The sequence below is a fragment of the Crocodylus siamensis genome, chromosome 9, assembly GCF_052110815.1.
Source record: "Crocodylus siamensis isolate JL-2025a chromosome 9, ASM5211081v1, whole genome shotgun sequence".
Classification (NCBI taxonomy): Eukaryota; Metazoa; Chordata; order Crocodylia; family Crocodylidae; genus Crocodylus; species Crocodylus siamensis.
This window is the reverse complement of record NC_143403.1, coordinates 42,181,056-42,209,000: the sequence shown is the minus strand read 5'-3', so window position 1 is coordinate 42,209,000 and position 27,945 is coordinate 42,181,056. Positions and strand designations below refer to the sequence as shown.

General features: G+C 48.0%; 2 protein-coding genes across 3 annotated transcripts in view; one reads left to right on the top strand and one right to left on the bottom strand.

Annotated features, from left to right (window-relative positions):
- GFOD2 (Gfo/Idh/MocA-like oxidoreductase domain containing 2) overlaps positions 1-9,860 on the top strand; it is an 80,668-nt gene extending 70,808 nt beyond the window's left edge. The window contains exon 4 of one of the 2 annotated variants that reach the window (XM_090063421.1): positions 1,019-9,860. In XM_090063421.1, coding sequence (XP_089919547.1) covers positions 1,019-1,917 — 899 coding nt within the window. In that variant the 3' untranslated portion in view covers positions 1,918-9,860. The remainder of the gene's footprint in view (positions 1-1,018) is intronic. The other variant, XM_090063420.1, reaches the window with a different exon arrangement.
- Positions 9,861-10,212: 352 nt separating this feature from the next.
- Positions 10,213-26,547, bottom strand: C9H16orf86 (chromosome 9 C16orf86 homolog). Its single transcript, XM_090063949.1, has 6 exons — positions 26,431-26,547; positions 24,342-24,499; positions 15,824-16,029; positions 15,693-15,709; positions 14,295-14,871; positions 10,213-11,912 (listed from the first exon to the last, which is right to left on the bottom strand). The coding sequence occupies exons 1-6, from the start codon at positions 26,545-26,547 to the stop codon at positions 11,728-11,730; spliced, it is 1,260 nt and encodes a 419-aa protein (XP_089920075.1). The 3' UTR covers positions 10,213-11,727.
- Positions 26,548-27,945: the final 1,398 nt, after the last annotated feature.

The following is a 27,945-nucleotide window of genomic DNA, read 5'->3' as shown; positions in this document are numbered from 1 at the left end:
GGATGGGGAATGCCTTAACAGGTGTGCTGCGGAAATTTGTGTTACCTTAAGTGTGCTTTGGGCTGGAAAAGGTTGGGAAACACTGCTGCAGAGCCATGTCATCCAGTTTGCAGGAACCCTGTAGGCCCTGAAAAATCGGTGATATGGAAGTAGCGACAGTGTTAGTTGCCTGCCTGGTTTCCTGCTGCTAAATTTTCAGACCTGTGGAGAGCCCCGTGAGCCCAATATCATGGTGCTCCATGCCAAGTTGGGCATGCTGGACCAAGGCAGTGCAGGGCCCAATCCAGGCACTGACCCTGTATGGGATCCAACCTGTGAACTGGGGCCAAAAGGTCTCAACCTTTTGGTGTAGATTGAAGAATAAAACCCAGAGAGAGATCACTATTACAGACATGATGCTGCATAATGGCTAATACACAAGACAGTAGGGAGTTTCCAGAGCAGAGCTCGGGTTATTTGTGTAAACTTAATACTTTTCTAAGGCTTTTTCTTTTTTCTTTTTAGTTTACCCGTAACTTGGAATTGCCTGGTTTTCAAACCAGCTTCAGAACCTTTTATAACTGCAGTAGTCCAGCAGGTTTCAACCTCACTCCTCCCTTTTCCCCTGGCAGTTGACTTTACAGCCTTAGCTTGGTCCTAAAGTTTTGTTAGGTCTGAGAATCATGAAGCACATGAAATAATATCTGGTGATCCTTGAGAATATGCTGTATGTTTCATCTTGGCAAATACTTCTAAACAAAATAGTCAGCATATTAAAATGCTGGCTAATTTTTAAAAAAATGATATTTGATTAGTTAAGCATAGCTGTATAGCCATGTTGCCTACAAGGTAGTATTGTCATGATTGAATGCTACAGTTGAAGCTCCTGTTGTCTCCTGCTGCATGTGTTACCTTACCTTGACCCTGACTTCTCAAGCAGTGCCAGAGTAGCCTGGCTTCGAGAACCTGCCCTTGCCATTGCCTGGAATTGTTCAACTTCCTCGCTTCATGTTCATTGAATATTTTATTTTGCCTGCAGGGATAGGAAAGAACGTGATTTGCGAGAAAGCTGCTACTTCTGTGGATGCCTTCAGAATGGTTACAGCTGCCAGATATTACCCCAAGCTCATGAGCATTGTTGGCAATGTCCTCCGTTTCTTGCCTGCCTTTGTCAAAATGAAGCAGTTAATAGAAGAACATTACATAGGCAATGTGATGATCTGTGATGTACGTGTGTACTGGGGAAGCCTGCTTAGTCATAAGTATAACTGGATCTGTGATGAGCTAATGGGAGGAGGTGGACTGCACACCATGGGCACCTACATTATAGACCTTTTAACTCATCTAACCAGCAGGAAGGCTGAGAAAGTCCATGGCTTGCTTAAAACATTTGTGAAGCAGAATGCAGCTATAAGTGGAATCCGTCACGTCACTAGTGATGACTTTTGCTTCTTTCAGATGCTTATGAGTGGTGGTGTCTGTAGCACTGTGACTCTCAACTTTAACATGCCAGGATCATTTGTTCATGAAGTTATGATTGTTGGGTCCGCAGGTCGCCTTATTGCTCGTGGGACAGACTTGTATGGGCAGAAGAATACAGCACTTCAGGAGGAACTGCTCTTTACAGATTCTCTGGCCATCAATGCAGGCCTTCTGGAAAAGGGCTTTAAAGACATCCCATTGCTCTATCTGAAAGGAATGGTATATATGGTGCAGGCACTGCGACAGTCTTTCCAAGACCAGGAAGACCGTTGGACATGGGATCACAAACCAGTCTCTATGGCAGCCTCTTTTGAAGATGGACTCTATACGCAAAGTGTAGTAGATGCCATAAAGAAATCCAGCAGGTCTGGGGAGTGGGAAACTGTGGAAGTGATGACTGAGGAACCAGATGCCAATCAAAACCTTTGTGAGGCACTTCAAAGGAATAACCTATAAATGGAAACATTCATGGTAGCTATTTTGGAAGGTGGAATCATTGAAAATGTCCAGCTGTAGCTGTAAAAGTTTCTCCGTTTTCAAGATATGTAGATTCTTATTTAATATTTGGGGGGGTTTCATGCTTGTGGGTGAAATATGTCTTGCTCTAATGAAACTGTTCTCTGGCAGATTGTTCTGTTTTAAACTCCTTTGAAGAGTTTTATTTTTAAATGTTTTTGTTTTTTAGAGCTCAAATTCTGTTTTGGGGACTGTTGGCAAAACTTGAATTGCCCTTTGCACTTGCAGTAACTAAAGTGACGCATGGAATCTTTGCCATTTTATTACTGACAGATGGGACACGATCCCTGTTGCACAGAATTCAGTTATTTTAACAGTTTTAACGTGAGCAAGCCCAGGAAACCTGTCCAACTCACCAGTCCTTGTCCTCTCTAATAGGACTGTTTACAGATTATTTTTTTTTTTTTAGATTTATTCCTTTGCTTGTAAAATGGTTTGATAGAGAAGTGTACTGTTGTGGCAAATCTGTTCTTCACAAAATTTGAGCTTCAGAAAGGGAAAAATAAAGCTCAGGCTTAGTGTTCCTCACATAGCTAGTGTGTTGAGCTTTTTTTCAGATTTAATTTAAATTGGTATCCACATTTAAAAATATCCTGTGGATTTTCTGTTGCTAGTCTCTGCAGTCTGTCAGGTTTTGGAGTGCTGTGGTTATGTTGGCTATTGTTCCATTCACATGAATGCTGTTCTTTCATACCAGATACTTGGAAAAGTAATATCTCCGATCATCTTTTCTAAAATCTCTACATCTTCCTACTCCAAGAGCAGTTGTGAATTGTGTTCGCTACCAGGCAGTACACATGCCAAATTTATTCTGAAATGTTTTCAGCCCTGTGTTCTTTACTAAAGTCCTCACTGACTTGTCAGGTAGTGTATATTGGTTGCTTAATATCACATATGTTTATTGATGTGACTGAGATTAACCTTCCAGGAATTTAAAGGTGGATGAAAAAAAATAACAACTATTTCTTTGCCATACTTCAGTGATCCCTTCGCCAGCACAGTACACAAACCCTGCAAGCTAAATAGTGGTGACTGAACTGTTAAGGTAGTGATGATCTTCAGTGTCTAAGCTTTTTAATGATGTAGACTGGATATTACCTCCTGTGCTCCCACACCCCTTTATTTGTATTAAGGGAAATTTTTTGCTGCTGGCAGATCTTGAGTAGAATTTGACTCCGTTCCAGTAATGTCTTTTGGTTAAGCTGTCATTAAGAAGGGGTAACAACATTTTAATTAAATGCATTTTGTTTACTTGAATGTCTTTATTGTTTTCCCACTAGATTTTAACCCTGTATATTTATGTAAAGCACTAACATGCAAACATATGTTTCATAAACCCTTCCCTTCTGAAGTGTCTCCTTTTATTTCTACAGAAATAACTGTTGTGTTTGTTGACGGCATTCCTTCTTGCAGTTTGCTTGCTTGTTTTTAAAGACAAAATGCACTCTTCTCCCTTCCCGCCTCAGTTCTGTAGGGCAGGGCCTCCTCCCCCACACATTACCAGGGATGCACCAATAAAGATTTTCTTGGCTGATACAGATAGCTGATGATTAACCAGCCATGTCAGCTGATGCCAATCCAATATTTGGTAATAGTGCAAGCCATTTTAAATTACTGCCATAAATAAACCTTTTTTTGTTTATTTTGCATTTATAACACACGTAAGCATGCACACATGCCTCCTGCCTGTGCTGGCCCTCAACAAAGAAGGTGGTGACCACCTTATTCCCACATACATTGCCTCCTTTCCCACGGCTTCTATCCGCAGCCCTGCTCCCTGCGCAGCCTGTGCTGCCATCATGTGCACAGAGGTGCCGAGCATGTTTGGAGCCCCAGAGCACGCCACTGCCTCAGTGCTGGTGACCTCCACACAACCGAGCTCCTGCAACAATTGGGGAGAATCCACTTTTGCAAAGGCACCCAGTGCCCAGTGGAGTAGAATGGCCCTCACACGGTACCATACCCCACCCATGCGCAGCCCAACATCTCCGTGGCATCTCTAGCGCTCAGGCTGCATGCATGATGTCATGGGAACATAACAGTCCCTTTGTTGCTGAGCATGGTGCCCTATGACTGCTCCCTGGCACCCCCTTCCCTTCCTGCTGCTTGCTGGGACCGTAGTCTGCCGCAGGCTCAGGCTAGCAACAGGGCATGGGGACTGGACTGTGCTTACCAGGGTGCTCCAGGCACACGGCTGTAATTGTTGGCTATAATGACCAAAAAAAACCAAGAGCCGATAATGTAGTTTCTCCTTTTATCAGTGCTGCTCTATTAGCCAACCCACCGATATATCAGTGCACCCCCACACATTACATATGTTAGATAATTAAACTGGTAAATCGTGCAATAAATTTAGACTGGTCACATGCAAAATAATTACCTAGCCATAAAAATGGTTATCCAGCTATAAAAAGAGTCAACCAGCTACAAAGTGCTTAAAAATGTGTAACAACTTTATAGCTGGTTTCTATCTAGCTTTAATTTGAACATGTGGCATGGCCCTAGGAAGTTACTATTTTCAAATTGCCAGTATAGACTTGTTTGCAGTGTTGCATTTCATGACAGTGAACAGCGCTTAGTTGTTACATTGCAGAGATGTCCAAGGAGATGGCCAGTTAGTTGTTAAGAAACATCTGTCTTTGTGCTGCTATGTTGTGTTAGTCTGAAGTCGAGCAGAAGGCAGGGTAGAGTGGCACCATAGGCACTAACTGGTTCAGAAAGGCTTGAGCTTTCATAGTCAACAACTTACTTTGGCAGATGCTAGGTATCTTGCTATGAAACCTCATGCTTCTTTGAGCCAGTTAGTTTATAAGGCTACACTGCCCTACCTTCTGCCAGATTAGTAAATAGAATATGAAAAGGGAAGAGGTTCCTTAGAAAGATCAGGAAAAGGGACTAATCATAGAGTTGTTACATCTCATCATGTTTGTAGGTATATTAAATTAGAGAGAATTCCAGTCTCATCTCTCTTTCCCTGTTGTTCCCTTGCTCTTCACTGGGATTGTGCACTTTCACATGTCATTTTCCTTAGGCCATGAAGCTAGAGAGCAGCTTTAATATAATCACACCATTCCTGCCCTGCTTTATGTATCTCCCCTTGCAACTAATAGGTTCTCTGCTTCCTCTCTACCTTCATGCAGCCTTTAGTGGAAAAATAGGTGAGAAGGAAAAATGCCACATTCTTTGTCCAAACTGAATTCACTGTTCAGTTCATGAATCTAAATAATCCTGTGTGCTTCTGACATGTTAAAGGTTTGCTGATATGTCATTTTAAAGTTGAGGTGGTGTTGAACTGTTTTTCTGGGCTACTAGCATATGTGATGTCTTGCTGTGTCAGGAGACACTGTTTTCTTTCTTTGCAGACACTAATTGCATGTAGCTTGGATGAGCCACCCAGTTGGCTTGCAGTCCCCCCCATTGTTTCCACTAGACTTAAGAATGCTTAAATTGAATGCGTATTAGATTCCATTTCGGTTTCAAATGAATCAGAAGGAAAATGAACTGTGCTGTGGTCTTAGGAAATCTATTTTCATTTAGGGAGACAATCATTTTAATTAGAAGATACCGAACAGAAACTTTGTTTCTTATATCATTTACCCTCCAGAACTACATCTTTTATTTTATCTGTTGAGCCTTCAGTCTATTTATAGTTAGCTGCATGTAAACAAGCTATAACAGCAGCTTTGTCCTTGAAGGTCTAACAGTATTTCACTGTCCAGTTAGATGTATTTGAACCATCAAAATCATCCCTAAACTCCATTAGAGATGTCCAGTTCTGCTCCTTAATGAAAGAGCAGCTCTGCATTTGAAGCCATCATCTGGGCTATTTAAACATAACTCCTCACTGTTTCAGGCCTTTATTAATGTGTTCAAATAGAAAATCCAAAGCATAGCACCAGTCACCTGATGGTTTCTGTTTAATTGTAGTCTTTCTATTTTCAAGATAAACTAAAAGAACGTGACATTATGTCAAGTGGGTTACTTTCACCTATACAGTCTTCTCTAAATTTAACCAATGCAAGGATCGGTTGAGAAAAAGGAAAGAGCCCAGAAAGCAAGGTGAAAGAGAATTATCTAACACCCATTTTCTTGACTTGTACTTTTGGCAATTGATATTCCATTGCAAATGAAGCATTATGTCCCGTGGGGAAAATGGGAAAACTGCTTTCATGGCACTACTTTCAGGAATGTGTGCTGCATGTTCTCTAATAGGAATTGCGTTGTATTTGGGTTCTGTAATTCTCATTAAAAGAATTGCAAGTAAAGGAAATAGTTAAAAACAACAAAGAGTTGCCTTTTTAACCTAGTGTACAGTTTTGCTATTGAATAGTAAAAGAGTTTTTCAAAAGAATGCACCGGCCAGCTTAGCAAAGCTTGGTCCTATTTAGGGAAGTTTTCTCTGCTTTTGGCTGCATGCAGGATAGCCAACCTGGACGTGCAGTTATAATGTTTATTCAGGATATGTGCCCTAGAGTAATGACTACAGAATAACTAGCATGTTCTATTTAATTCTGTAAATCATTGCTCTGTAGCAACCTCTGCTGGTGAGAAAGCGAACGGATTTTTATAGGTTTTTGAACGAAAGTTTATTCTTTATCAGGCATGGTTTGAATAGTTCTCATTCAGATTGGGAGTTGGTAGCAGCAACTCGCACTTTTTCCAGGCTGAAATTTGACACCTTATCATCTGTCTAAATATGAAAATGATCCAGAATATGGTGGAGTTTAAATGTTAAGTGGAATATGTGTCCCAGATTAGCTGTGTGGATGCTCTCGTTCTAGAATACAGCTATGGTTATTAATTTTTCCCCCCTGGTGTAGCTTATTGCATTTAGTGGATTAATTCTACCTCTGCTGTATTCTGGATTCATTTTCCTATTTAGACAAATCCAAAGGCACCAGAGCTTGTGAAACTCCAGAGCTGCAGCTGTTAATGCCAAATGCGAAATAAGCATTCACACACGTAGTTAATCTGTAATAAATCTATGTATAGAAAACACCTAAGGCCTTTTTGCTTTAAATAAGTTTAAATGAGCTTTCATTAAAAAAATAACACAAGTGTGTTTAGCAAGCTGGGTTTATTCAGTCCATAGAGTCATAGAAAGTTAAGAGTTGGAAGGGACTTCAGGAGCTCATTTAGTCCAACCCCCAGTCCAGTTCAAGAACTTCATAATGTAGAGAGATCTGAGAAATATGCTGTCAGATATGTAAGTCTGAATTCTTATCCCTTTCACCTACTTTCTGAATAGATATGAAACTTAGCAAGGACTTCCTGTCCGAATGTAGCTGCTGGTAGCATGTACAAATGGTTGGTCAATATCACTAGAGGCAAAGCATTTCCATGGCCACTTACTTGTCTTCCTGGTGGGTTTCCCCATCTCCAGCTACATTGCTGGAAGCAGCAGCATCTTTTGCTTATCTTCCTACAGAGCTTCAGAGCAAAAGGAACTAGTGAAGGAGGAAAAAGAGGAGTGCCTTCCCAGGAAAAGCTAGAAGGGAAAGTCTGAAAAGGCTGTTCCTGTGCCCCTCTCCTGAAGGGCTGGGGTGGTTGGCCCGCTCTGTCCTACCCATTCCAATGGGGCCATGTGCCCATTTACTATTGCCAAGTTTGAGTTAGGACTGAGCAACTTGAAGCCGGACAACCTTTTCCAATCTCATTAGCCCTATATCATCTCTAGAAATGAGCAGGACAAAGTCCCACATCTCCCAGGCATTAAGGAAAGGATCAGGGTCATAGAGGTTCACAAGGTGACACTGGACGCTTGGTACACACTGACTCTCAGGTCTCTACTTCATTCAGAAGTCTTAGCCAAGGTGAACATTGTTTTTGCAGCTTTAGTACATTACTCTGGAGTTGATGCTTCCACTTCTCTCTGAAAAAGGTTCCCCTCTCCCCCTTCACTCCAGTGTGTCCAAGTAGTGCTAGTCTTCCCTTGAATTCTACAGCAAGCTTCTGGGAGCTCAGGGTTGTCAAACTGGCTTACAGGTTCTCAGAGGTTTTTCTCTCCTCCCCCAGGTCCCATCCTACTCAGCTCATGATAGCATCAGTCGTGCTGACTGATTTGAATGGGCCAGGTGGACCTGTAGTATTTTTGCTTTGGCAAGAATCCAACACCCTGTTGTACTTGGTGAGCTTGCCAGGTCCTGCAGGCCTGTGGCTGTCTGAATTGCCCAGCGTACTGGCTAAGCCAGAAATTTTCCCTTCCCAGGAGAATCTGTCTATTAAAAAGTGTTCGGTTATGACACTGCCTGGTCTTGCCTTCCGTCAGTCCACCTCTGTGTGTAGTTTACAAGGCAGCATCCAGGTAAGTCCTTCCTGTGATATTAAGGTCTGCATCCAATACTTCCCTGCCTTACTGGTTGCTTTCCCCAGTGAAGCTTCATGCTCCCTATTCCCCTATCCACTGGCCCCTGACTGTAGAGGGTTTGTACAGTTCCCTATATCCGTATGGCATCGTTCTGCAGATTCCAGTCACTAGGAAGGCTTAAATAGGGCAAAACACTGCATATTTAGGAACACTTGCATATTGATTCCTCTTGCCTACATGCCAGAACGTTAGCTTGGGCTTCTGTATTTCCTTCCCAAAAGCTGAGGGTGTCTCAAGCACCTAATGTAGAACAGGGCACTAGGTTCTATACCTTGCTTTGGGGCAGGGCTGGGTAACTTATGGCCTGCAGGCTGGATCTGGCCTGCAGTGGCATGGGGGATCAGCAGCACACAGCTTGCCCTGGTATCTCCCCCCTTCTCTGCTTCACACCCTGCTGCCAAGCCCCTAGCAGTACTACCCCTGCTGCCCCCTCCTTGCCTATTGCAGCTCCCTGTCACTTAAATTTGGCCCTCCCCACTGCCACTGGGGAGAGGGATTGGCAGCACACAGCAGACGCTGCAGCAGGTGGCTTGGCCTCTCCAGAGAGGAGTGGCAGCCTAATGGCCTCCTGCTTTAAAAAGTTGCTGACCTCTGCTCTAGGATAAGCCATGACTGGGTTTCTGGGAAAGCCCAGAACCTTTCATGGTTAAAAGGCCATCCCCTTCCTAATGAAACTATTCAGCACTGATGTTGGGGAGAGCGGTTAAAGCCTTGAGAATGGATTGCAAAAAGCAGTAGGAAAGTTCAGTGGTTTTCATGTGGTACATCAGGCTCCTATGTCATGAATCAGACTACTATACTGTGTGTGTGTAGAGGGGAGAGGCAAGCAGGATTTTTTAAACCATACTTCCTTTCCAGGACTATGCTCTTCACACTTAGTGCTTTGTAATGCTGGAGGCGCAGCCCCTGAACTGATCTAAGCCTGCCTTTTCCATACCAATGCCTATTAATTGAGAGCTCTGGATCAGCCAAAGGCAAAGGAAGCTGTGCACCTTTCATTGGAGGTCTCCTGTAGGGGTCCTTCAGCAGCAGCTCTTGTGACTTGCATCTCCCTGCCTGCAGTATCTGGTGTCACTCCCGAGGCCTGTGATCCATCTGTGGCATGGCACCGCACAGCAAGGGCTAAATTAACATGAGAGTTTAATCCTTATACCTTTCAAGCAGGCAGTACTGCAGTGGAGTGTGGCAGGACTGGCAGTGACTTGTTTAACCTCCTCTGCACTCTGGCTTGTTGTATTTTAGGCCTTGCTTTGAATGCTAAAGTGTAGCTCGAATCTGTTTCCAAATGATCTGATCTACATCTGTTTACCATTTGTGTGATCTGTAAATGGGGGATGGATTGCTACTGTATTTATTTAGCTCAATGGTTTTTACTGGCATTTTTTATATTTAATTAGGACCGTTGTGAAGCATATGAACTCTTCATTAAAACAGTTCATACCTGGCTGAATTGTAATGGTCTCTGTTGGCTGTAGATCAATTTGTGTTTAAGACTGTCATGAAACGTCAACTTTAGCTACTGCATTAGTGTAACTTGACCCTCAGTGTAATTTGGGGCTCTGCAAAACCTCAATAAATTTATCTGTGTGGATAACCTTGTGAGCAAGCGTGAGTTGATCTTAGGCCTTCCAAGAAAGTGAGCTCACCAATTATGGGAGGAAGTAAGCAGATGGGAGACTGTGGGTGCATCTACATGTGTGCTTTACTGCAGAGTTGACCAATTAGTTCTGCAGTAAAGCATCACAATCTACACATACGCCAGTACTAAAGCACAGTAAGTTAATTAACTCCACTGTCAGATAGTACTGTCCCTGACACTACTATCTTGCAGCAGAGTCATTTACTGTGCAGAAACGCATGTGTAGATGATGACCAGGACTGCAGTAGTTTGAGCCAGGGCAGAACAGCTTTGGGCTGGCAGCAACCTAGGCAGGAGTGGAGAGTGGGTCAGCCGTATGGCTCCACAGTTTCAGTTCTCTTGTGTCCCAGCTGGCCCTGACGCTTGCTGGTGCTGCCACTGAGAGCCAGGGGCTGACCCCCCGCAGCCTGCTGCCAGCACATGGCTGCTCCACCCCAGCTCAAACTGCTGTGGTCACAGGCACATATGCATGCACTGTGCCTGGGAGCAGCTGACTCTGGCACAAACTGCTGGAGTTTATCCCATGGTCTTAATGGCATGTATACTTGCACCGTGTCTGTCTCTCTTTGTACAATACCTAGTGCAATGGGGCTCTGATCTTGGTTGGTGTCATGGTGTGACTTAAAGACAGGACCTGCAGAGCTTACCCAAAGCAGGTGTGTTTATACAGGGGTGACCTTTTTGGCATATTTCCTGCTAGGTTTATGCCTGTTTGGAAGATAATTCTTGAACTGACAAGGCTTAAATATGCCAAGATTGCCTTGTGCAACAAAAGGTATAAATGTAGAGTAGGGTGGGGAAGCTTAAAGACCACAGTGCTTCTTGTGCGGGCATAAGAGATGGGCACCAAAACCCCTTCCAGGTATGTTCCAATGATCCCAGAAGGACAGGAAAGACTCCAGGGAGGTAGGAACAAACAACAGGAGTGAGAAAAGAGGAGAAATGTGAGCTGGTTAACTTTAGGCTAGAGATGGTATTTGGACTCTCATCTCTTGGGGGCAGCTCTCTAGGGCACTAGCAGAGAGATGATTCCCCTAACCTGATGTGTGACTCTACCACGTTCTGTCACTGGGAGATTCCCTCTGCAGCCCCTTGCCTCCCTTTTCCAAACATGAAGTATCCCACCCCTCTGCTATTCACGAAGGGCCATCACTGCTCCCATAAGCAACATGCTATTGCATCTCTGAGACTGTCTCCTGACAAATAGTAATGCTGGGGCTGTGGGAGTCCTTGGCCAAGTTTTGCTTGGGCTGAAGAGCTTGATTTCCCCAATAATGTAATAAGCTGTGCTGAGTCCTGCTCCAGGCACAAATTCAGGCAGCTACAGGGGTGCATTCAGGCTTCAGACAATGCACTTTCTATCTTCCCTTTCTAAATTTTAATGTGAAGTGTTTGGAATGAGCTACTCTCAACCTCAGCCTCCATTGTCTTGCAGGCATGACAGCACTCAACTGAATGGCTGCCTTGTACCTCAGCGCTGTCCATCCATTAGTCTGTACCTCCAGGCACTATGCAGTCAGCACTTTTACAAGCTTCCTTTATTTCATAAATGAGTGATGAGGGCATGAATGTAAATCCTCAGCTCCAGCCACAATGAGCAGGGGTGGGAAGATGCCCTGGCATTTTATAAAGAAAAGGAGCTTTTACTAGGAGTACTCAGCCAGCTTCCTAAAGCATTTGCTCTAGCGCCAGACAACAGCCCGTCCCATGTTTGTTTTATGCTGAGCCAGCACAGTGGGAAACCTCAGTCTGTGCAATTATGCTGTGGTGAGAGTGGAGGCACCAGGTGAGCTGCACAGACACTGAGCATCTTATTGATGGCAACTTGAGTTGACTTGTCCACCTCAGATGGGGCTGGAGTTCCCAGGGAGCAGATTGCTGGGTTACTGCCCTTCTCACCTGTAATGGGGAGAGGGGGAAGAATCTGTGCTGACATGGACAGCTGAGCTTACATCATTGTGCTTCCTACATGTGGGGGAAATGGGGAGGGAGATGCTTGTTTGCACCAGTTGGTGGCCAGAAGGGTGAACAGAAAGACTCCCTCTTCTGAGAAAGGTCTGTTCAGGCCTCCCACCATCTGTGATGATTGATGAGACAGGCAGATGTTTGGTGTGGTCTGTCTACTTGGTGTAGTCAATCAGCTGGAATTAGCTGATCCTGGTTCTTGGCAAGTGTGGATGGGACACATGTAGCAAGGTGATGGGACAGGCTCAGCTGTATCCTGTGCCAAGTAGGTCTCCTGTATGGAATTTGTCCTGCCACCTAGGAGTCATTTGGCAGCAGGTATTAGAGCCCTGATGATCTGCAGCTTTCTAAGCTAATGGGGAGGGACTGGGATATGGGGCAGCTGGTGTCTTGCTGCCTTTGGTTGCAGAAAGGGCAGTTTGAGCTGTGCCTGGGCACCTTCTTCCTCTCTTGTCTTAACTAATTTATGGCTGGTCCCCAGCAACTGTGAGGGAAAAGACTCCACTGCAGGCTGCTGCTGAATTTGAAATAGTGTCAGACTCAGGTCAGGCCTGAGCAGCTGGAGCTGGAGCAGAGCCAGAGCTGTGGCAAAGCTACAGCTGAGAACAAAAGCTAATGGCACAGTGCTGCTTTTCCTAGCTGAGGCTGCACAGACACTGACCCAGGTCATCTTGGACCTGCTGGCTCAAGCCACTGGACTTTGCAGATGTTTAAAGGACAGCTCTGCTCTGCCATGCAGAGCAGCCTGTGGCCAGGGGGGTGCTTAGCCCCTCCTCTCAGTTTTATCTATGCGATGCCAAGGCAGGGCTCGTAGGGACAAGCAGGAGCTGTTGAGCTACTGTAGGCACTGAAGATGTCCCTTCTTGAGTTTTGTAGCTTATTCTGCCATATGTGTCTTTGTCACCCCATGGTTTGCAGAGCAGACCTCCAGGAAGACCAGCTCAGGGCAGTGGTGGGAGGGAGCAAATGGAGCATGGCAGATCTGAGTGTCTGGGACAAGAGTAGTCCCTCCAGTATGGAGGACCAGGCTGGGGAAATACAGCTCAGCCCAGCCCACCAGGGCTTCCAGGCAGGCAAAGCTTCCTGGGCATATTTCCTGTCTAGAGCCTGGGCACAGGCCTTGCCCTAAGCTCCCCCTAAGCAGCAGGCTATACTCCCAGAAGCAGCCAGGGCACAGTGATGCTTATGGTGATAGAAGCCACGGTCCAGCTCCACTCCTGGGAAAGAGCTCCACCCAGCAGCAATGACAGTGCTGGGAGGGCATCTGTCCTGGGTGTGACTCAGCCAGAAGCAGCTCTGTGCCTTCGGGCTCATCCTGGCGTTGCTCATGCATCAGCCCCTGCTACTCTGTGGGAAAGTGCGTGAGTGTTCACAGAGGGGAACACCGAGGCACAGATGCTGTGAAACAGGGCCGTGGCACAGAGCTCTGGGCTCCTTCTTTGACACAGCTGAGCTCAGCCCAAGACATCTTGGGCTACTTGACAAGGGCAGAAAACAGACCTACATGCTTGCTGTGCCCAGGGCACCTCCGCCACTACTGCCCACAATATTGCCATAGCTCTGAGAACTGCAGTGCCACCTTCCATTGCCACAGGCAGCTACACCCAGCTGTGTCACATGCAGCCCAGCTGGCAGTCCGCCCTCTTTCTTGACTGAGGGTCAGTCCTCAGCCACCTGCTCGTACCTACCTACCACTGAGTCCACAGTACAGAGGGGGACAGGATGGGGCAGTCCCCAGCCTCTGGGCTGGGAATAGGAGGCCTGGTGTCTGTTCCCAGCTCTGCTGCTGGCCTTCTTATCACCACAGGCAAGTCTCTTCACCATCCTGTGCCTTCAATTCTCCTGTGACAGGCTAGGGACAGTGCTTGCCTGACTTTGTCACAGCCCCCTGTGCTGCACAATGCAAGTCCCCATGGCAGAGCTATGGATGGTGATCATAGGAGCTGCCTGGTCCAGGCCTGGCCCCGATCAGTATCCAAGCTTGTCTAGCTGCTGACTCTTCAGTGCCAACCAGTGCTGAACAATCAGGCTCTCTCCAGCTGCCCTGGACTCAGCACTTACTCTGCTTCCACCAAAGCCGGAGGGATTTTGCCAGTCCTCTCCAGGTAGGAGCCTCCCAGGCATCTAAGGCAGGTGTTTGGTGCCCATTGGCACTTACATGCACACACGCAGCCTTTTGGTGTGGCAGAATGTACATGCGGGGGTGGTGACTGCACAGGCACACGCCATGCACACAGCTGCTCATGGGCACTCATCAGTTTTTGGTGCTGGGGCATCTCTCTTCCTCTCTCTATTCCCCTCAGGCTCTGCCCTCCCTCTTTCTGTCCCTCCCACCCCGTTATAGACTCTGGGCAGACAGCTCCCATGCCAGTTGCCACATCTCTGACAGCCCCGTCTCAGCTCCTTCTCCATTACCTGTTTGTCCAGATCCCTCCAGCACATTGGCTGTTGCCTTCCCCACCCCTGTGGTAGCCTCTCCTGGGGCAGCTGTCTCTGGTGTGTCCCCCTCCTCCTCCGACAGCATGTTCATCTCCGGGTTGTCATAGTTGATGTACTGGTATAAGGGTCGCAGGCGCTGTGGTCTCCCTGGGGCAGGTGTAACAGCAGCTCTGTGACACTGTCCCACCCTGTCTCTGGATTTTACCAGCAGGGTGTAGCAGTGCCTCAGCAGGCAGCAGGGCCTAGGGGCTGTCAGCCCTGAGCCACAGAGGGGGAAACGGAGGTACAGCGGGCACAGGAATATGCCCCAAGTTCCCCACAAATCACTATCAGAGCCAGGAATAGAGCAGACATCTTGAGGAGGTGATGGCTTGTGCTGAGGCCTCAGAGGGCCTGGGGGGAGTTCCCACAGATGCCTGAGTGACCCCAGGCAAGCCTCTGTCCTCACAGTGGGCACGACTGTCCTGCCCTCCACACCTTGTGTCTATCTCGTCTCATTAGACCCTCTATGTGGGGGCTGTCTCTCACTGTGCCTGTGCAGCATGGGGTACAATGGGGCCAGGTCTTTTGGTGCTACTGTAAGACATACAATAATAATGCCAGTCCTGAGGAGATAGGGAGTAGGCTTGGACACATGATTCCCTCCCTGGAGCTGGGGATCTCTGCCATGGTGCCCTGCAGGAGGGAGGCAATTGGGGCTCCTGCAGTATAATTCCCCCAGCTGGGCAGTCTCTTACTCCCCTCAGTAGCCCCAAGCTTCCCCCATTGTGGTAGTGACAGCAGTAGAGGGGCAGAAGGCTCCACTCCTCCCTCTGGAGTGGAGATGTGGAAGCAGCGTCTCTGGGTCTGACCCCGCTCCCCTCCAGAGAGCAGGGAAGCCGTCTCTCAGTTGCAGGATGGGATGGTGAGGGAAGGACATGGGGAAGGGGCGTAAGCAGAATCTGGCCCCTGGGTTTGGCCCCCAGTATCTTGGTGGGTTCCTGCCCATATGCTCAATGGTAAGCAGGACTTCTCCCAACTGCAGAGGGTCCATTTCTAGGAGGACATGGTGTCCACGGTACTGCTCATTAGAGTCAGGCATGCATGTAGTCAGGCCCTGCAAGGACCATGCAGTCAGGGGGCAACAGCTACCTGGACTTGAACTGACACTCGCCAGCGCTGGAGAGCCCAGCCTGGAGCCTTGCCCTTCTGCACCAAAACCACAACCTTCCTCCGCTGACCTGAGCTGCTGCCTTAGCTGGCAGCAGTGGCAGGTCTCTTTCTTTTGCTGTGGACCAACCAACTGTGCCTCTAGCAGCAGCTTACACTGGCATGGGCAGTACCTGAAAAGGCACAGCCAGGCACTGGGAGGCATAACTGAGACTAACGTGTGCTTTCTTCCTCTGCCCAAGCCCAGGCCCCGGCCCTGTGGCTGTGGTGACATTGCCTGCACTTACTGTCTGTGCCTGGGGTGTCTGAGGACAGAGCTCCTGCTGCACTGCCTGCGGAGGCAGTAAGATCAGACATGCTCTTCCTTTTCTTGGCTTTCTTGTGCTGCCTGGGGCTGGGTCCAGGCTCGGCACTGGGACCATCCACTTCCTCTGCCCTGGGAGGCAACTTCCTGAAGTCGGAGTGCTGGAAAATGAGGATGTCAGATTTGGCCCTGTGGGACAGAAAGCAAAGGCAGGGAGTGGTGGCCGAGGGAACAAGGAAGGGCACCTCAAGGCAGGAAATGCCTCTTGCTGTCCTCAGCGGCTACCCAGGTGACCTGCCGGTTTCATCTTATGATAATGCAAAGCTGACCTGCTTCCAGCCAGGGTGGAGCAGCCCCCTGGAAAGTCCCTCTCAGGTAGTCAGTGCAAGTCTGCTGAAAGCCTTCTGGCACAATGGGCCTGTCTGTACTACCTCCCTGCTGTGCCCAGGCCATCACTGATAGTCAAACCCTGCCCCCACACCCCTCCCCTCCCTTGGGCCCAGCATGTGGGCAGAGCTCTCCTGAGCACATACCCCAGTCTGAGAGCCTGAGAGCAGCACTGGGGCAGGCACTCGGGACCCTTAAACTGCCTGCTCCATCCAGTTGCTGGGCTCAGGTGTGCACAGGGCACAAGGACTGGGCAAAGCTTAATTCTCAGTGACCATCCTGGGCTCAGCAAAGCTTCAAGCACTCTGCCCTTTGCCTTCTGGCCACTACAGCCCCCATAAGCTGGCAGCCCTCAATGAAGAGGGATCAGCAAGCCCCTCCTCCATGTGCAAACAGGGAAACTGAGGCACAGAGCTGGGAAGTGAATTGCCTATGGGCAGAATTGAGGCAATTGCAGAGCACAGAGAACAGAACCTTGTAGTCCCCTCCCTGGGTGCCTGCTCTGCCCTCGGGGGAGTGTGCTGCTGTTTTGATTTGCCAGCTTCTTCTGGAGCTCTTGTTCAGGTGCAAGTGAATGATGCAGTGGGTGATTCTTACTGTATCCAGCCTGAGGAAAGCAGCCCTGGTTCTGATACCCCTTACAGATCTGCTGCACGTGTCTTCTTCCTGGCATGTTCCCTGCCTCTACTGACCTGTCTACCCCTTCTTTCTCCAGTATACCCCTCCAGCTGACTGAGCAACACAGTGTGGGGCCAAGGGGATTTGCTAGGCGCACCTAACACAAGCCCAGGCACTGCTGACACAGCAGCTGCTGTCTCCCGGGCTACTCGAGGTGAGCTCTGAGGGTCTGGGGTGGCATGGGCATTATGCTGCCTGGTTGACAGCCTAGAGCTCACAAGTTCAAGGTCTAGCAGAAGTGCTTATGGTGCAGCCTGTCAGATTCCAACAAATCTGTAAACTTTGCTAACTCAAGCGCAAGCAATTATTTTGGCTAGAGGGCTGCTTGACCAGGTTTGGTGAGCTGTCAAGGGCCACATGGGTAGCCTCGGCCTTTGACAGGTGCCCTGACCCCTGATTGCCATCTTGAGACCAGAAGTCCCGCCCTCTAACCCATGACCAGAAGTCCCTCCCCTGGCACCCCAGTAATACTCCATTTGGGAGGGGAGGGTTGTCATCTTAGAACCAGAAAAAGACTAAGTCATACACTAAAAGTCAAACACCTACTATACCATATTTTAAGTTTATTACAAAAAATATTTTTGTCATGATTTGTGTTTGCTACTATATATAGAGGTGATTGCATAATAACCCAAAAATAAAGTCTTAGTCTTGAATATTGTGTGGGGAGGGTGTGTGGGGGGGTGGAGTCTGGGAGTCCTGGCTCCTGCTTCCCTGCGGGGTCCCAGGACCTGCACAACAGGGAGTAGCAAAGACACCTGTCTCCAGCATGTGGAGCTTCCCTCCAGTGGTACATGAGTGCAGGAGCTCCATGTGCGCAGTGGGGAGCTCCCCATAACAGAGGCAGGGTGGGCAAATTGTGCTGCTTGCCCCCACGTGCATCACTGGCTGGAGCCACGCGCACCAGGCACCAGTGTCCCCTGCCTCCTGCTGCTGCCATTGCCTGCGGGGGCTGCACATCATGGAGGAAGTATATGGGGGGGCCCACGCCCCCCACCCTTCCTCACACCTACGCCCTGCCCACCCGAGTGCCACACTGCTGCCGCCCCCCTGGACACAGGCTCTGTTCTGCCGCCAGCCCTAGCCCCACACTCCATGCTCCCCACCAGCTGAAGCTTGCCCCTGCCCCCTCCCCTGCCACCTCCCTGCCTGTTGCCTGGAGCGTGCGGGATGCCAGGGAGGCCAAGCGGGTGCTGCAGTGGCTGCAGCAGTGGCAGCAGCAGCTTCACCCAGAAGCTGCATGCTGGCCAGGCCCTTCCACCTACGAGGGTGGGAGTGAGGCACAATAGGGTAGGGTTACCACACGTCCGGCCCCTTGTCCTCCCAACTGGGCAGATTTTTTAAAATGCAATCAAATGTCCTGGTTTTTGCTTTGCCTCTGCTTTTGCTTTGGGCTGGGGGCAGAGGAGCAAGCTGAATGGCTGTCAGGAGATTATGTGCTCTGCGTGTGGGGCCCTGGCAGCTGCTGATAGGTGCGTGTGTGTGTACATGCATGGGCAGCAGGGCTGGGGGGAACAGGGTCTCCAGGTCAGGAGTGAGGGGCTGGGACTGGGAGGGAGCAAAGGATTGCAGGTTGGGAGTGTGGGACACTGGCGGGGGGGGGTACATATTACTGCCCCCTACATAATTAGATACAGTTTCCCCCTCTCCTCCCTCTCCCTCCCACAAGTGTCTTCTTTTTTGAAATTGGAGAGATGGTAACCCTAAGGGGTGGTTATATGTGGGTGCCTCGCTCCCACCCTCGTGGTCAGAAGGACTAGACAGGATACAAGTCATTGGTGGGTGCCACGGGCCGGATGAAAGTGCCTGGTAGGCCGGATTCGGCCTGCAGGCCCTATTTTGCCCACCCCTATGCTAAATACCTTATCCCATAGGGACACAGGTGGCTGCCTCCTCTCCTGTGCAATAGCATGCTTGCACAGTGATCCCTGTGGAGAGGCTGGGGCGGGGGCCTGGTCTGAGTCTGCTCTTTGATATGTGATTATCATGAATGAAACTGAAACTAGTATTTAATGCAGTGGCCATGCAGCCACTGCCCCCTCCCACCCACAGCTATTGCTCAGCCATGTGCTGCAGGGACAGCCCTGCTAAGGAGAGGGTTTCTCCCTCCCCTTCCCATCTCCACAGCCTTTGGCTGCTCCAGTGAGGCTGCCAGCTGTGGTGATATCCTTACCCCATGGACACCAAGTCCCTGGGGCCTGAAACTGCAACACAGTAGCCCAGCATGGCTCAGCTGCCTGGTAGCCCTGAGGGATCCTGGTTCTGGGTCACATCTCACCTGGGCTGATTTGACTGTCTTTGAGTGAATGTCCTCAAGCCGCCAGGGGCTATCTATGTTCCATTGTGCTAAACAGGCACATTGTGTGACCTGGCTCCCCTCCCTCACCCTCATTGCTGGCTCTGAGTGAACTCTCTTATCAGAGATAGAGATATAACATTTCTGGAAATTTTGATGCCATGGAAAAAAAAAAGTGTTTTTTCCCATTTTTCCAGAAAAAAATGGAAATTTTTGGAAAAAGTAAAACATATGCAATATTTATCTTCCTATCTATCTACATTTACTTTACTACTTTAAGAACATACAGTGTATTATGTATAACTGAATTAGCACATAAAATTGAAATGTTTGGTATATTTATGAAAATTCAAAGTATAAATGCCTATTATTTGAATAAAACTAAGGCATTTAAACTAATTATTTGTAATTATTGTTACAGATGGAGCTACAAGCTACTGCACCCTAAGGTACTTAAGCATGTCCTGGTTTTTGCCAGTTCATGAGAACTAGGAAAAAAATAAAAGTTGAAAATAGAAACCTTCAACATTGTAGTAAACAAAAGGAAGTTTTTATTATCTGGACTTAGAAAGTCTCCTCCATACAGTCCACACTCTCCAGAAACAGAAGAAACTCATATTTTTAGGGAAAAAAAGCTAAAATAACCCCATCCCTGTAAGGCTGGAGAAAAAATTCAGCACATGAAACTAATATGTCTTTTAAACAAACAAATATATCTTTGAAATTATTAGCATCACAAGTTTCTTTGTTGAATCAGAGTCAGGTTTAGTTTCTGAAATACCAGTATTTTCTGATTCTGAATCTGAACCTTCATTTTTATCTTCATGGACTTCAGAAAACTGAAGGTTTGCATGGATTGAAACAAGCTTCTTTATTCATTCACAAGGTAGTTTATTTCTTGATTTGATGTGTATATTTCCAACCACAGACCAGTTTCTTTCATGTGCTGCAGAAGATGGAGGAATCTGAAGCAGTTGAGAAGCAAGGGGAATCAGAGGCTGTTATACAATGGCCTTCCAAGCATGTTGCAGGAGGAATATGCTTGGCAGAGTCCCAGTTTGCACTCCTGGTCCAAATACCTGGTGATGTTCTGTAGTCTGTAATAATTGAAAGTACCTTGCCAACATCAATTCCTATGTGTGTTGCTTGTTTTGTAATTCAGTCAAATGCAGTAGCAATGCTATCATCACTAACATTTTACCTTTTAATCTTGGATCCAAAAGATTTGCAGCAGTGTAAATTGGCTGGCAACAAAATTCTTCCTGCCTGTGAAAGAAATCTTTTACTTTTCCGTGTTCTGTATTCGTAAGTGGAGATATACTTATATTGCCAAACACAGTTGATTTTATGTGGGCCTTTAGGTAAGGAACGTCTGTCAGATCCAGATGCAGGGATTGCTGAAAAAAATGGCTTTAGAACAGGGGTGGGCAAAATGCGGCCCATGGGCTGGATGTGGCTCCTAAAAATTTAGAAAATTAATATTTATCTGCTCCTGGCTGCCTGTCATGCAGCCCTTGATGACTTGCCAAAATTCAGTAAGTGGCCCTACGCCTGAAATAATTGCCCGCCCCTGCTTCAGAATCTTCAGGGAGTTCTGCAGCTGGACCCAGAAGACATCGTCATCAAGTACAGTGTTCCTTACGCTTCGGACTACTCCTCAGTTATCGCTATTTCTTGAACAATTTCTTTGTTTTTTAGTAAACTTTCAAATGAGTTCACCCCCCCATCCCGTCTAGTTTTACTACAACATTTGTCTCACCATTTTATTCTTCCCATTCTTTTCTTCCTGCTTCTTCTTAAAGATTGCAGTGACAATATGAGTAAATTTTACATATTTTATAACTTATTTTGCTCTATTATAGATCTTTTGCAGTGTGTCCAGCTTCATGAAAATCATTAAAAAGCAAGGTTAGGTCATGGGAAGCACATCCTAGTTCAGTAATATGTGGATATTTGTCCATTATGATCTCCCAAGGTGCTTTCATATTACTTGTGTTGTCAATCAGCAAAGCAAATACTTTACCACTTGCAATCTTCTGTAGGATTTCACATATTTTACTACTGATATACTCTTCAGTATGTCTGTTTGCTCCTGTTTCAATACTTTTATTAAAAAACTGGTTGAGGTGTTGTTATCACAAAGTTTATGATTCCTTTTTCCCATACATTTGTCCACCTATCAGTAAGTACTGCAGGACAGAGTGCTTTGTTGACTTTTTTGTGCACAGATGACATTACATGTTCAAACTCTTACTATAGGCTACCTCAAAGAATGTCTGCTGGGCAAATGTTATGATGGTGTTAATAATTTAAATGCTGCCTGCCAATGTGCATTTTCAGTGATTGATAGATAATGGCATCCCAGAAGCACAGATTGCTCTGCAAGAGTTTGGTCAATTTTTTCTTGGTTTTCAGGTGTCACCTTGTCTACAAATGAGGTTATTGGGAGTCTTTTGGATACAGTTGGTTGAGATATCTGTTTACCTGATATTGTTGACTGGGAGACACTTTGTGATGCTGATTTTACAGGAGAAGCAGGAGGACTTCTGGATCAAGAATGTTTTCAAGTGCTACTTCCACTGTCATCATGATCTGCTTCATTCAGACTCATGAAAGATTTTTTTTATGTCTGCAAGACACTTCTTACATGCAAGGAAGTGTTTGGTCATCCTGGTAGCATTTAGAAATGCATATTTAATTTGACACTACTGGCAAAACACAGGGGGGTTTTCAGAATGACTTGCAGTTGCAGTGTGGAAATGCTTCCAAATGTTAGAACGTGGTCACACCATATTGCTAAGGGGGAAAAAAAAGAAATAAGTAGTTTAATAGCTAGGTTACATACATAAACACTAAGCTATAGCATGTGAAAAATTTAGTAAATGATGAAGGGGAGCCCTCCTCAGTAAGGTAATTGTGAACCACCCCTTCCCTCAGACCTGACTTCACTGTTAAGATAAGGGTAGAGGGTGATTTGCTTAGAAAGCATCAGATTGGTAGGAACTGCATTATAAATGACATAAATTATGAAAATATACTAACTTAAAATATACCGAACTCAAAGAAATTGAAATGCTTACCTTTTAATAAACAAGAAGTCTACTTTCAGCTCCTTTGTGTTACTAGATGCAGTTTGTTAGGTACTTCTGTGGCTCTCAGGGTCCCCGGGTCCAGGAGGAGGCAGGTTCCATTCCACCACCAAAATCTTTAGGCTTCTTTTTCCTCTGAGGCTTTGCTACCCACAACAGGCCTTTATTGCCATTCTTGCTTGTGTGAAGAAACTGTTAAGCTGCTTGTTCCCCTGTAGCAGGGAGCTGCAAGTGTCTACTCCCAGTCCTTTGAGGGGAGAGGTGACCAGGTTGAGTGGCCTAGTCAGGACTCAGGAGGAGAACATATTTAGGGTGGCTATCAAGGTACCTCAAGAATAGAGGACAGTTATTGTCCCCACCACCTTGAACGTTGCATGCCTCCTGAGGCTCGGGTGGGGCAGCACAGTGAGCTCCTGCAGGCAGCGGTGTTGGCAACAGGGACATGGCAACTAGCAGCTAGCGGGGAGCTCCCACAGGCAACTGTGGCAGTGTTGGTGGCGGGCCAAGCAGAGAGCTCCCATTGGCAGCCGCAGTGGTGTCAGCGGCAGGAGTGAGCCAAGCAGTGAAAAATAGAGGACATAGAGGCATCCGGTTTCATATCAATAGAGGATGGAGGACCAGAAAACCAGACTGTCCTCTGTAAAACTGGACAAATGGCCACCCTACACATATTACTCTATCTCCACCAAACTTGGAAACTCTTGGAAACAGGCAACTGTGGCAGTGTTGGTGGCGGGCCAAGCGGAGAGCTCCCACAGGCAAACATGGTGGTGTCAGCGGCGGGAGTGGGCCAAGCAGTGAAAAATAGAGGACGTAGAGGTATCCGGTTTCATATCAATAGAGGATGGAGGACCAGAAAACCAGACTCAAACTCGTGAATGATCAAAGTCACTGGAGGAAGGAAGGCCCCAGGCAGTGCAGAAGTACACCAGCAAAGGCAGCCCTGGATCCTTCCTTCCTCCTGTGCAGATGGCAGTGCCCCCTGGGGGAAGAATTTTATCTTAGATTTGAGAGTTGTATCACCTCTCCCATATATAGTAATTGTAATGATCTAATACTATAGATTGTCTTACATAAAACATCTTCATATTATACAATTATTAGAAATCATTTGGAGTGAGCAAAGGGCAGCTGCAATAAATAATATTTGAAAACCTTGTCTTAAAAAGCATTTCATACATCACTCTAAAAGAAAACATTGCGTAAGAGAGATTTTTTCAGTTTTTCCCAAAATTTCCAATTTTTCCATTGGAAAAAATGGAAAAAGGTCCTTGGGAAAAAAAATGGAAAAAACCTGGGGGGTTTTCTAGGCCTTCACATCTCTAGTCATAGACCAGCTGGCTAGCCCATGCCACTGCCTCCCTGCCCCCTGCAGATCAGAGGCTCTGCGCTGATGGGAGGTGTCACTGCCTTAATGCCTAACACCTTCAGACCAGCCTAGCATAGCACAGCCCTTGCCTCAACACGATCTCTGAGCCTGGGCAGTGCCCTGCTAAGCCTGAGAACTCCAAGACTAAACAGTGGGGGTTAAATCCCACGACAAAGGGCAGGGCAGCCTCTGAATAGGTGGCTGGTCAAGCCCTTGTTGCAATGCTCACACTACACTGAGCCCAACAGATTCTCTTCCCGCACCACATCAGGAGAAGCCTGCATATCGTGGCACTGGCACTGACTTAGCTCTGATGCCAGCACTCTAGACTATACCCCAGTTTCCACTATCTCCTGCTCTCCTGCTGCTGATTTCCTTCTCTCAGCCTCTTGAGGTCCTTCCTTCCCTCTCCCATCACCTACTTTCTCCTTTTTTAGTCACCTCTGTTCAGCCCCGAAAAATTGAAGAGCCTTGTTTCTTAATTCTAAGCAGAACAAAGATCTAAGCAGGTGTGTAGCAATTCCCCAGCACTGAGATGCCATGTGCCAGCCTCTGGCCTGGATCCCTCCCCCTCCAGCCTTTGTGTTGGTCTCTGCAGCCATTAGGAACAGACCCGTGTGTGTGGCCCCAGCAGGATGCTAGTAGCTGTCTGCTTAGGAGTGCAGGGGAATGTAGGACTTACTTTGTCACCTTGGCTCTGAAGCCAGCAGTCAACAGCCAGGCCTGGAGCATCGAGACTGACCGCAGGGTCTTCAGCTCTGGGAAGAAGTCCTTGTGCTTCTGAACCTCCTCTTCATACAGGTGCGGATGGACAACAACTCCCCGCCCATCCTCATGCCACTGGGAAGAGACGTAACAAGAGGCCATCGTCAAGCTACTCCCCTAGGGAGCAGGAGGGAGTGGGCAGGGCTTGATTCCCAGTGACCATCCTGGGCGCAGCAAAGCTTCAAGCACTCTATCTTTTTGGCCCACTACAGATGCCATGAGCTTGCAACCCTCAATGAAGCGGGGTCAGCAGGGCTCTCTTCCATGTGCAGACAGGGAAACTGAGGCACAGAGCTGCGGAGTGGACTGAACTTCTCTCTTCCAGCACACAGTGTGGACACCAGTTGCCTGGGACTGTTCATTCAGTGCAGTTCTTGGACTCCCCCAAACCCAGATTTGCATTAAACAAGTGCACTAGGACTGGGTATTTCTTGCTTGTGCATTATATCAGGAAACCACTCCACTGTACAGCCATTTGCACAGGGCCTTGGCTGCCATGGTTTGTGCTGGGAGACAAGTCAGCCACTTCCAAGTCTGGGACTGGGTCTCACCTCATAATTAAACTGGCCTGTTTGAGCTTCACTTCGCCAGGCAGCAGCTCAAGCAAACTCTAGGATCTGTGGTGGTAGCTGTCAGCGAAATGAGCATAAAGCCATGTCATGATGGCTCTGTGCTTCAATGAGAAACACAGCACAGAAATCCAGGCTGCTGTTTTCCAGTCCCTGATCAGCAGTCCGGTCCCTCCATTGGCCATACTGAGCCACATCAGCTGAGCTTGGTGTACTTATGAAGTGGCATCCCTGGAGCAAGCTACAGTGGTGGGACACTGTCAGAACAGCCAGCCAACAAGCAAGCCAGGACCTACTCAGCTGTCATGTCAGACAAATTAACTTGAAACACAGACAGCTGGCAGAGGTTCATGGGGCATATCTTCTGACAGGGCACATTTACATGAGATGCTTACTACACATTAGCCTAATAATACTGTGCAGTAACGTGCCAATCAAGAAACGTGGTAATAAGCTACTCTGCAGTGTTATTAGGCTACTGCACAGTAACCATCACAACAAAACGGTGCGCCAGCACTGCTGCACAGTAACTAGTTACAGTAAAAGCTCTGTTAAATGGCATGCCCCAGGAATGGGGTATATTGGATAACAAAATATGCCGGTTAATTGAATGGCCCCAGCTGCCACTTCTCCCTCCGTCCCTCCTGCGGCATTCCTGTCCCTCCTGCCACATCAACGCTGGAGGGCCTGCGGGACAGGGAGGTGGGCCCTGTGCAGCCCTGTGCAGCCTGTTATGCCCCCGGGCCGTGGGGGCTCAGCAGCACAGGCTGCTTTGCCCCTGGCCGTGGAGGCTCAGAGAAACTGGAAGTGCCCCAGTGGGCACTTCTAGTTTCACTTTATCTTACAAGCCGGCATGCCGGTTAGTAGAGCATTCCGGCTTGTAAGATGCCGGATAGTGCAGCTTTTACTGTACTGCATGTTTAGTTAGTACTTTATTAACCAAGTACTAAACTAAATGTGTAGTAACTACTGTGCATTAATGAACGTGTAGACAAGCCCATGGAGTCATAGGGTGAGAAGTGTTTAGTCCAGTCCCTTGCACAGTGCAGGGTGCACTATTCCTATTACCATCACAGAAGCTGATCCATCCTCTTCTGAAGCCTCCCTGTGAAGGAGATTCCACAGCTTCCCTAGGCAGCTTGTCCCACTGTCCTACCTGCTTACCAAAACAGAGCTTTTGCTAGGGCTATTGAAAGACATGATGGCAAAGCACTGGGCAGATTGCTTTCTGGGAAGCAGCCTCTGCCCCAAGGGAGCTGACACGCTCACAAGGAGCTTTTCCAACTCCCAGTCCAGCACCTCAGCTTGAAGAGGTACCAATCCCTCTTCCTAGCTGACGGAGAGGGAAGGAGGGGCATCCCCCTCCCCAATAACACCCTGAGCTCTCTTCATGTGGCAGACTCTTTTAGCACCACCTTCTGCCTCAGACAGCCTTACCTCCAGAGCCGTGATGGCTGGATTGTCCAGAGCTGCTGCCAGTTGGGAGAGGAAGAACCCAGGCATGGCCTTCCCACTGTGCCGCCTCTCACTCAGGCTCCTCACACCAGTGGCCATCACCTGAGGGTACAGGCAGACACAGACTTCAGATGCTTCACCCCTTCAAAATCATCTACTGCACTCCAGGCATACACTGCAGCGGGACAGACTGCAGAGCTCCCAGCCTCCGGGAGCACCATCCCTGCTGGGGAGCACCATCCCTGCTTGCAGGTGGGGACATAGAGGCCTGGAGGAGAGGGGTGTCAAGTGATATGCCCCAGGCCAGAGCTACAATGTCCCTGACACTTTTCTTCTTGAGTATTCTCTATAACCGTGCACTCCCCGCACCCTTCTGCCCCAAGCTCATGTAGCCCAAACCTGGAAATGTGTCAGAAAAGGCACTTCAGGGAGCTGGAGCTAAAGTTGAGGGAACCCAGGACTCGCCTTATTTGCCTCTTGTCCTTCATGTACTTCTCAGGGCAAACACATCACCAGCCTTGCTCCCTTCCTCCTCCCCAGCAACGCCATCCTTCTCTTTCCCACCTCCACAAGCTCTCAGAGTGTCTCAGTCATCCCCATCCCACACTCATCTGCCGCTGGCTTAGCCCTCCTCATAGATGCTCTACTGGTTTCCAGCCCCTGGCTGAATGGCTGGTGCTGCCTGCCCCTCCACTGAGGGAGGGGGCAGACCATGGCAGGAGTATCAGCTGGGGAGACTGAGTCCTGTTTATCCCCTGCAAGAATAGTCCCTGCTTGTTCCTTTTCCTTCCAGTGGGGGACCTGCCCTGCTCCTCAGTGCAGCACCCTGAGAGGTCACATGTAGTCACCCAAAATGTCCTCCAGCAGAATGCAGATGGGCCCTGCCCCATTAGCTGAGGTCACAGGGATGCCTGTTCCCAGCACATAAGACCAGAAGCAAACACTGGGGTCATTCCATATGGCTCTGTGTACAACCCAGGCCTTAGGGCTACCCTGCATCCATTCCTGGGTGAACTAGCACTTATTTGTTAGACACCTATTCCCCTCCCCCCGGCATTCCCCACAATCCTTAGTGAAGGGCTCCAATGGCCAGTACCTGAATACCAGTGCTTGCTCTTATTTCTAGTCTGAATTTTGTAGTTCCAACCCCAGCCAGGGAATCCCATTATGCCTTTGTCTGCCAGACTGCAGAGCCCCTTAGTACCACATTTCTGTTCCCCAGGTAGGTGCTTTGGTGCTGTGGCTGGAGCTCCCAAGTGTCTCCCTGTCAGCTTGCTTTCCCAAGCCTATGGATCTTCCTCGAACCCTCTCCAGTTTGTCACCAGTTAACAACCCCTGGCCTTGCTATGACTAAATCAGAGCCCTACTGTCTAGGCTGTAACACAGGCAGAGCTCATGACAGTCCTGTTCACTTGAAAGGGAATACAACTGAGCTGTGCTAGAGAGAATAAGCCCACCCATGACTGGGAGTTGGCCAGCACGTGGGGGTTTAATGCA

Coding starts and splice junctions, on each gene's coding strand:
- C9H16orf86 (XM_090063949.1), bottom strand. CDS start 26,547: ATGGCCACTGGTGTGAGGAGCCTGAGTGAGAGGCGGCACAGTGGGAAG. Junction 16,030..24,341: donor TTCAGAGCCAAGGTGACAAA/GTAAGTCCTACA, acceptor TCTGTCCCACAG/GGCCAAATCTGACATCCTCA. Junction 11,913..14,294: donor ATGGGAGCTGTCTGCCCAGA/GTCTATAACGGG, acceptor TGTCCATGTCAG/CACAGATTCTTCCCCCTCTC.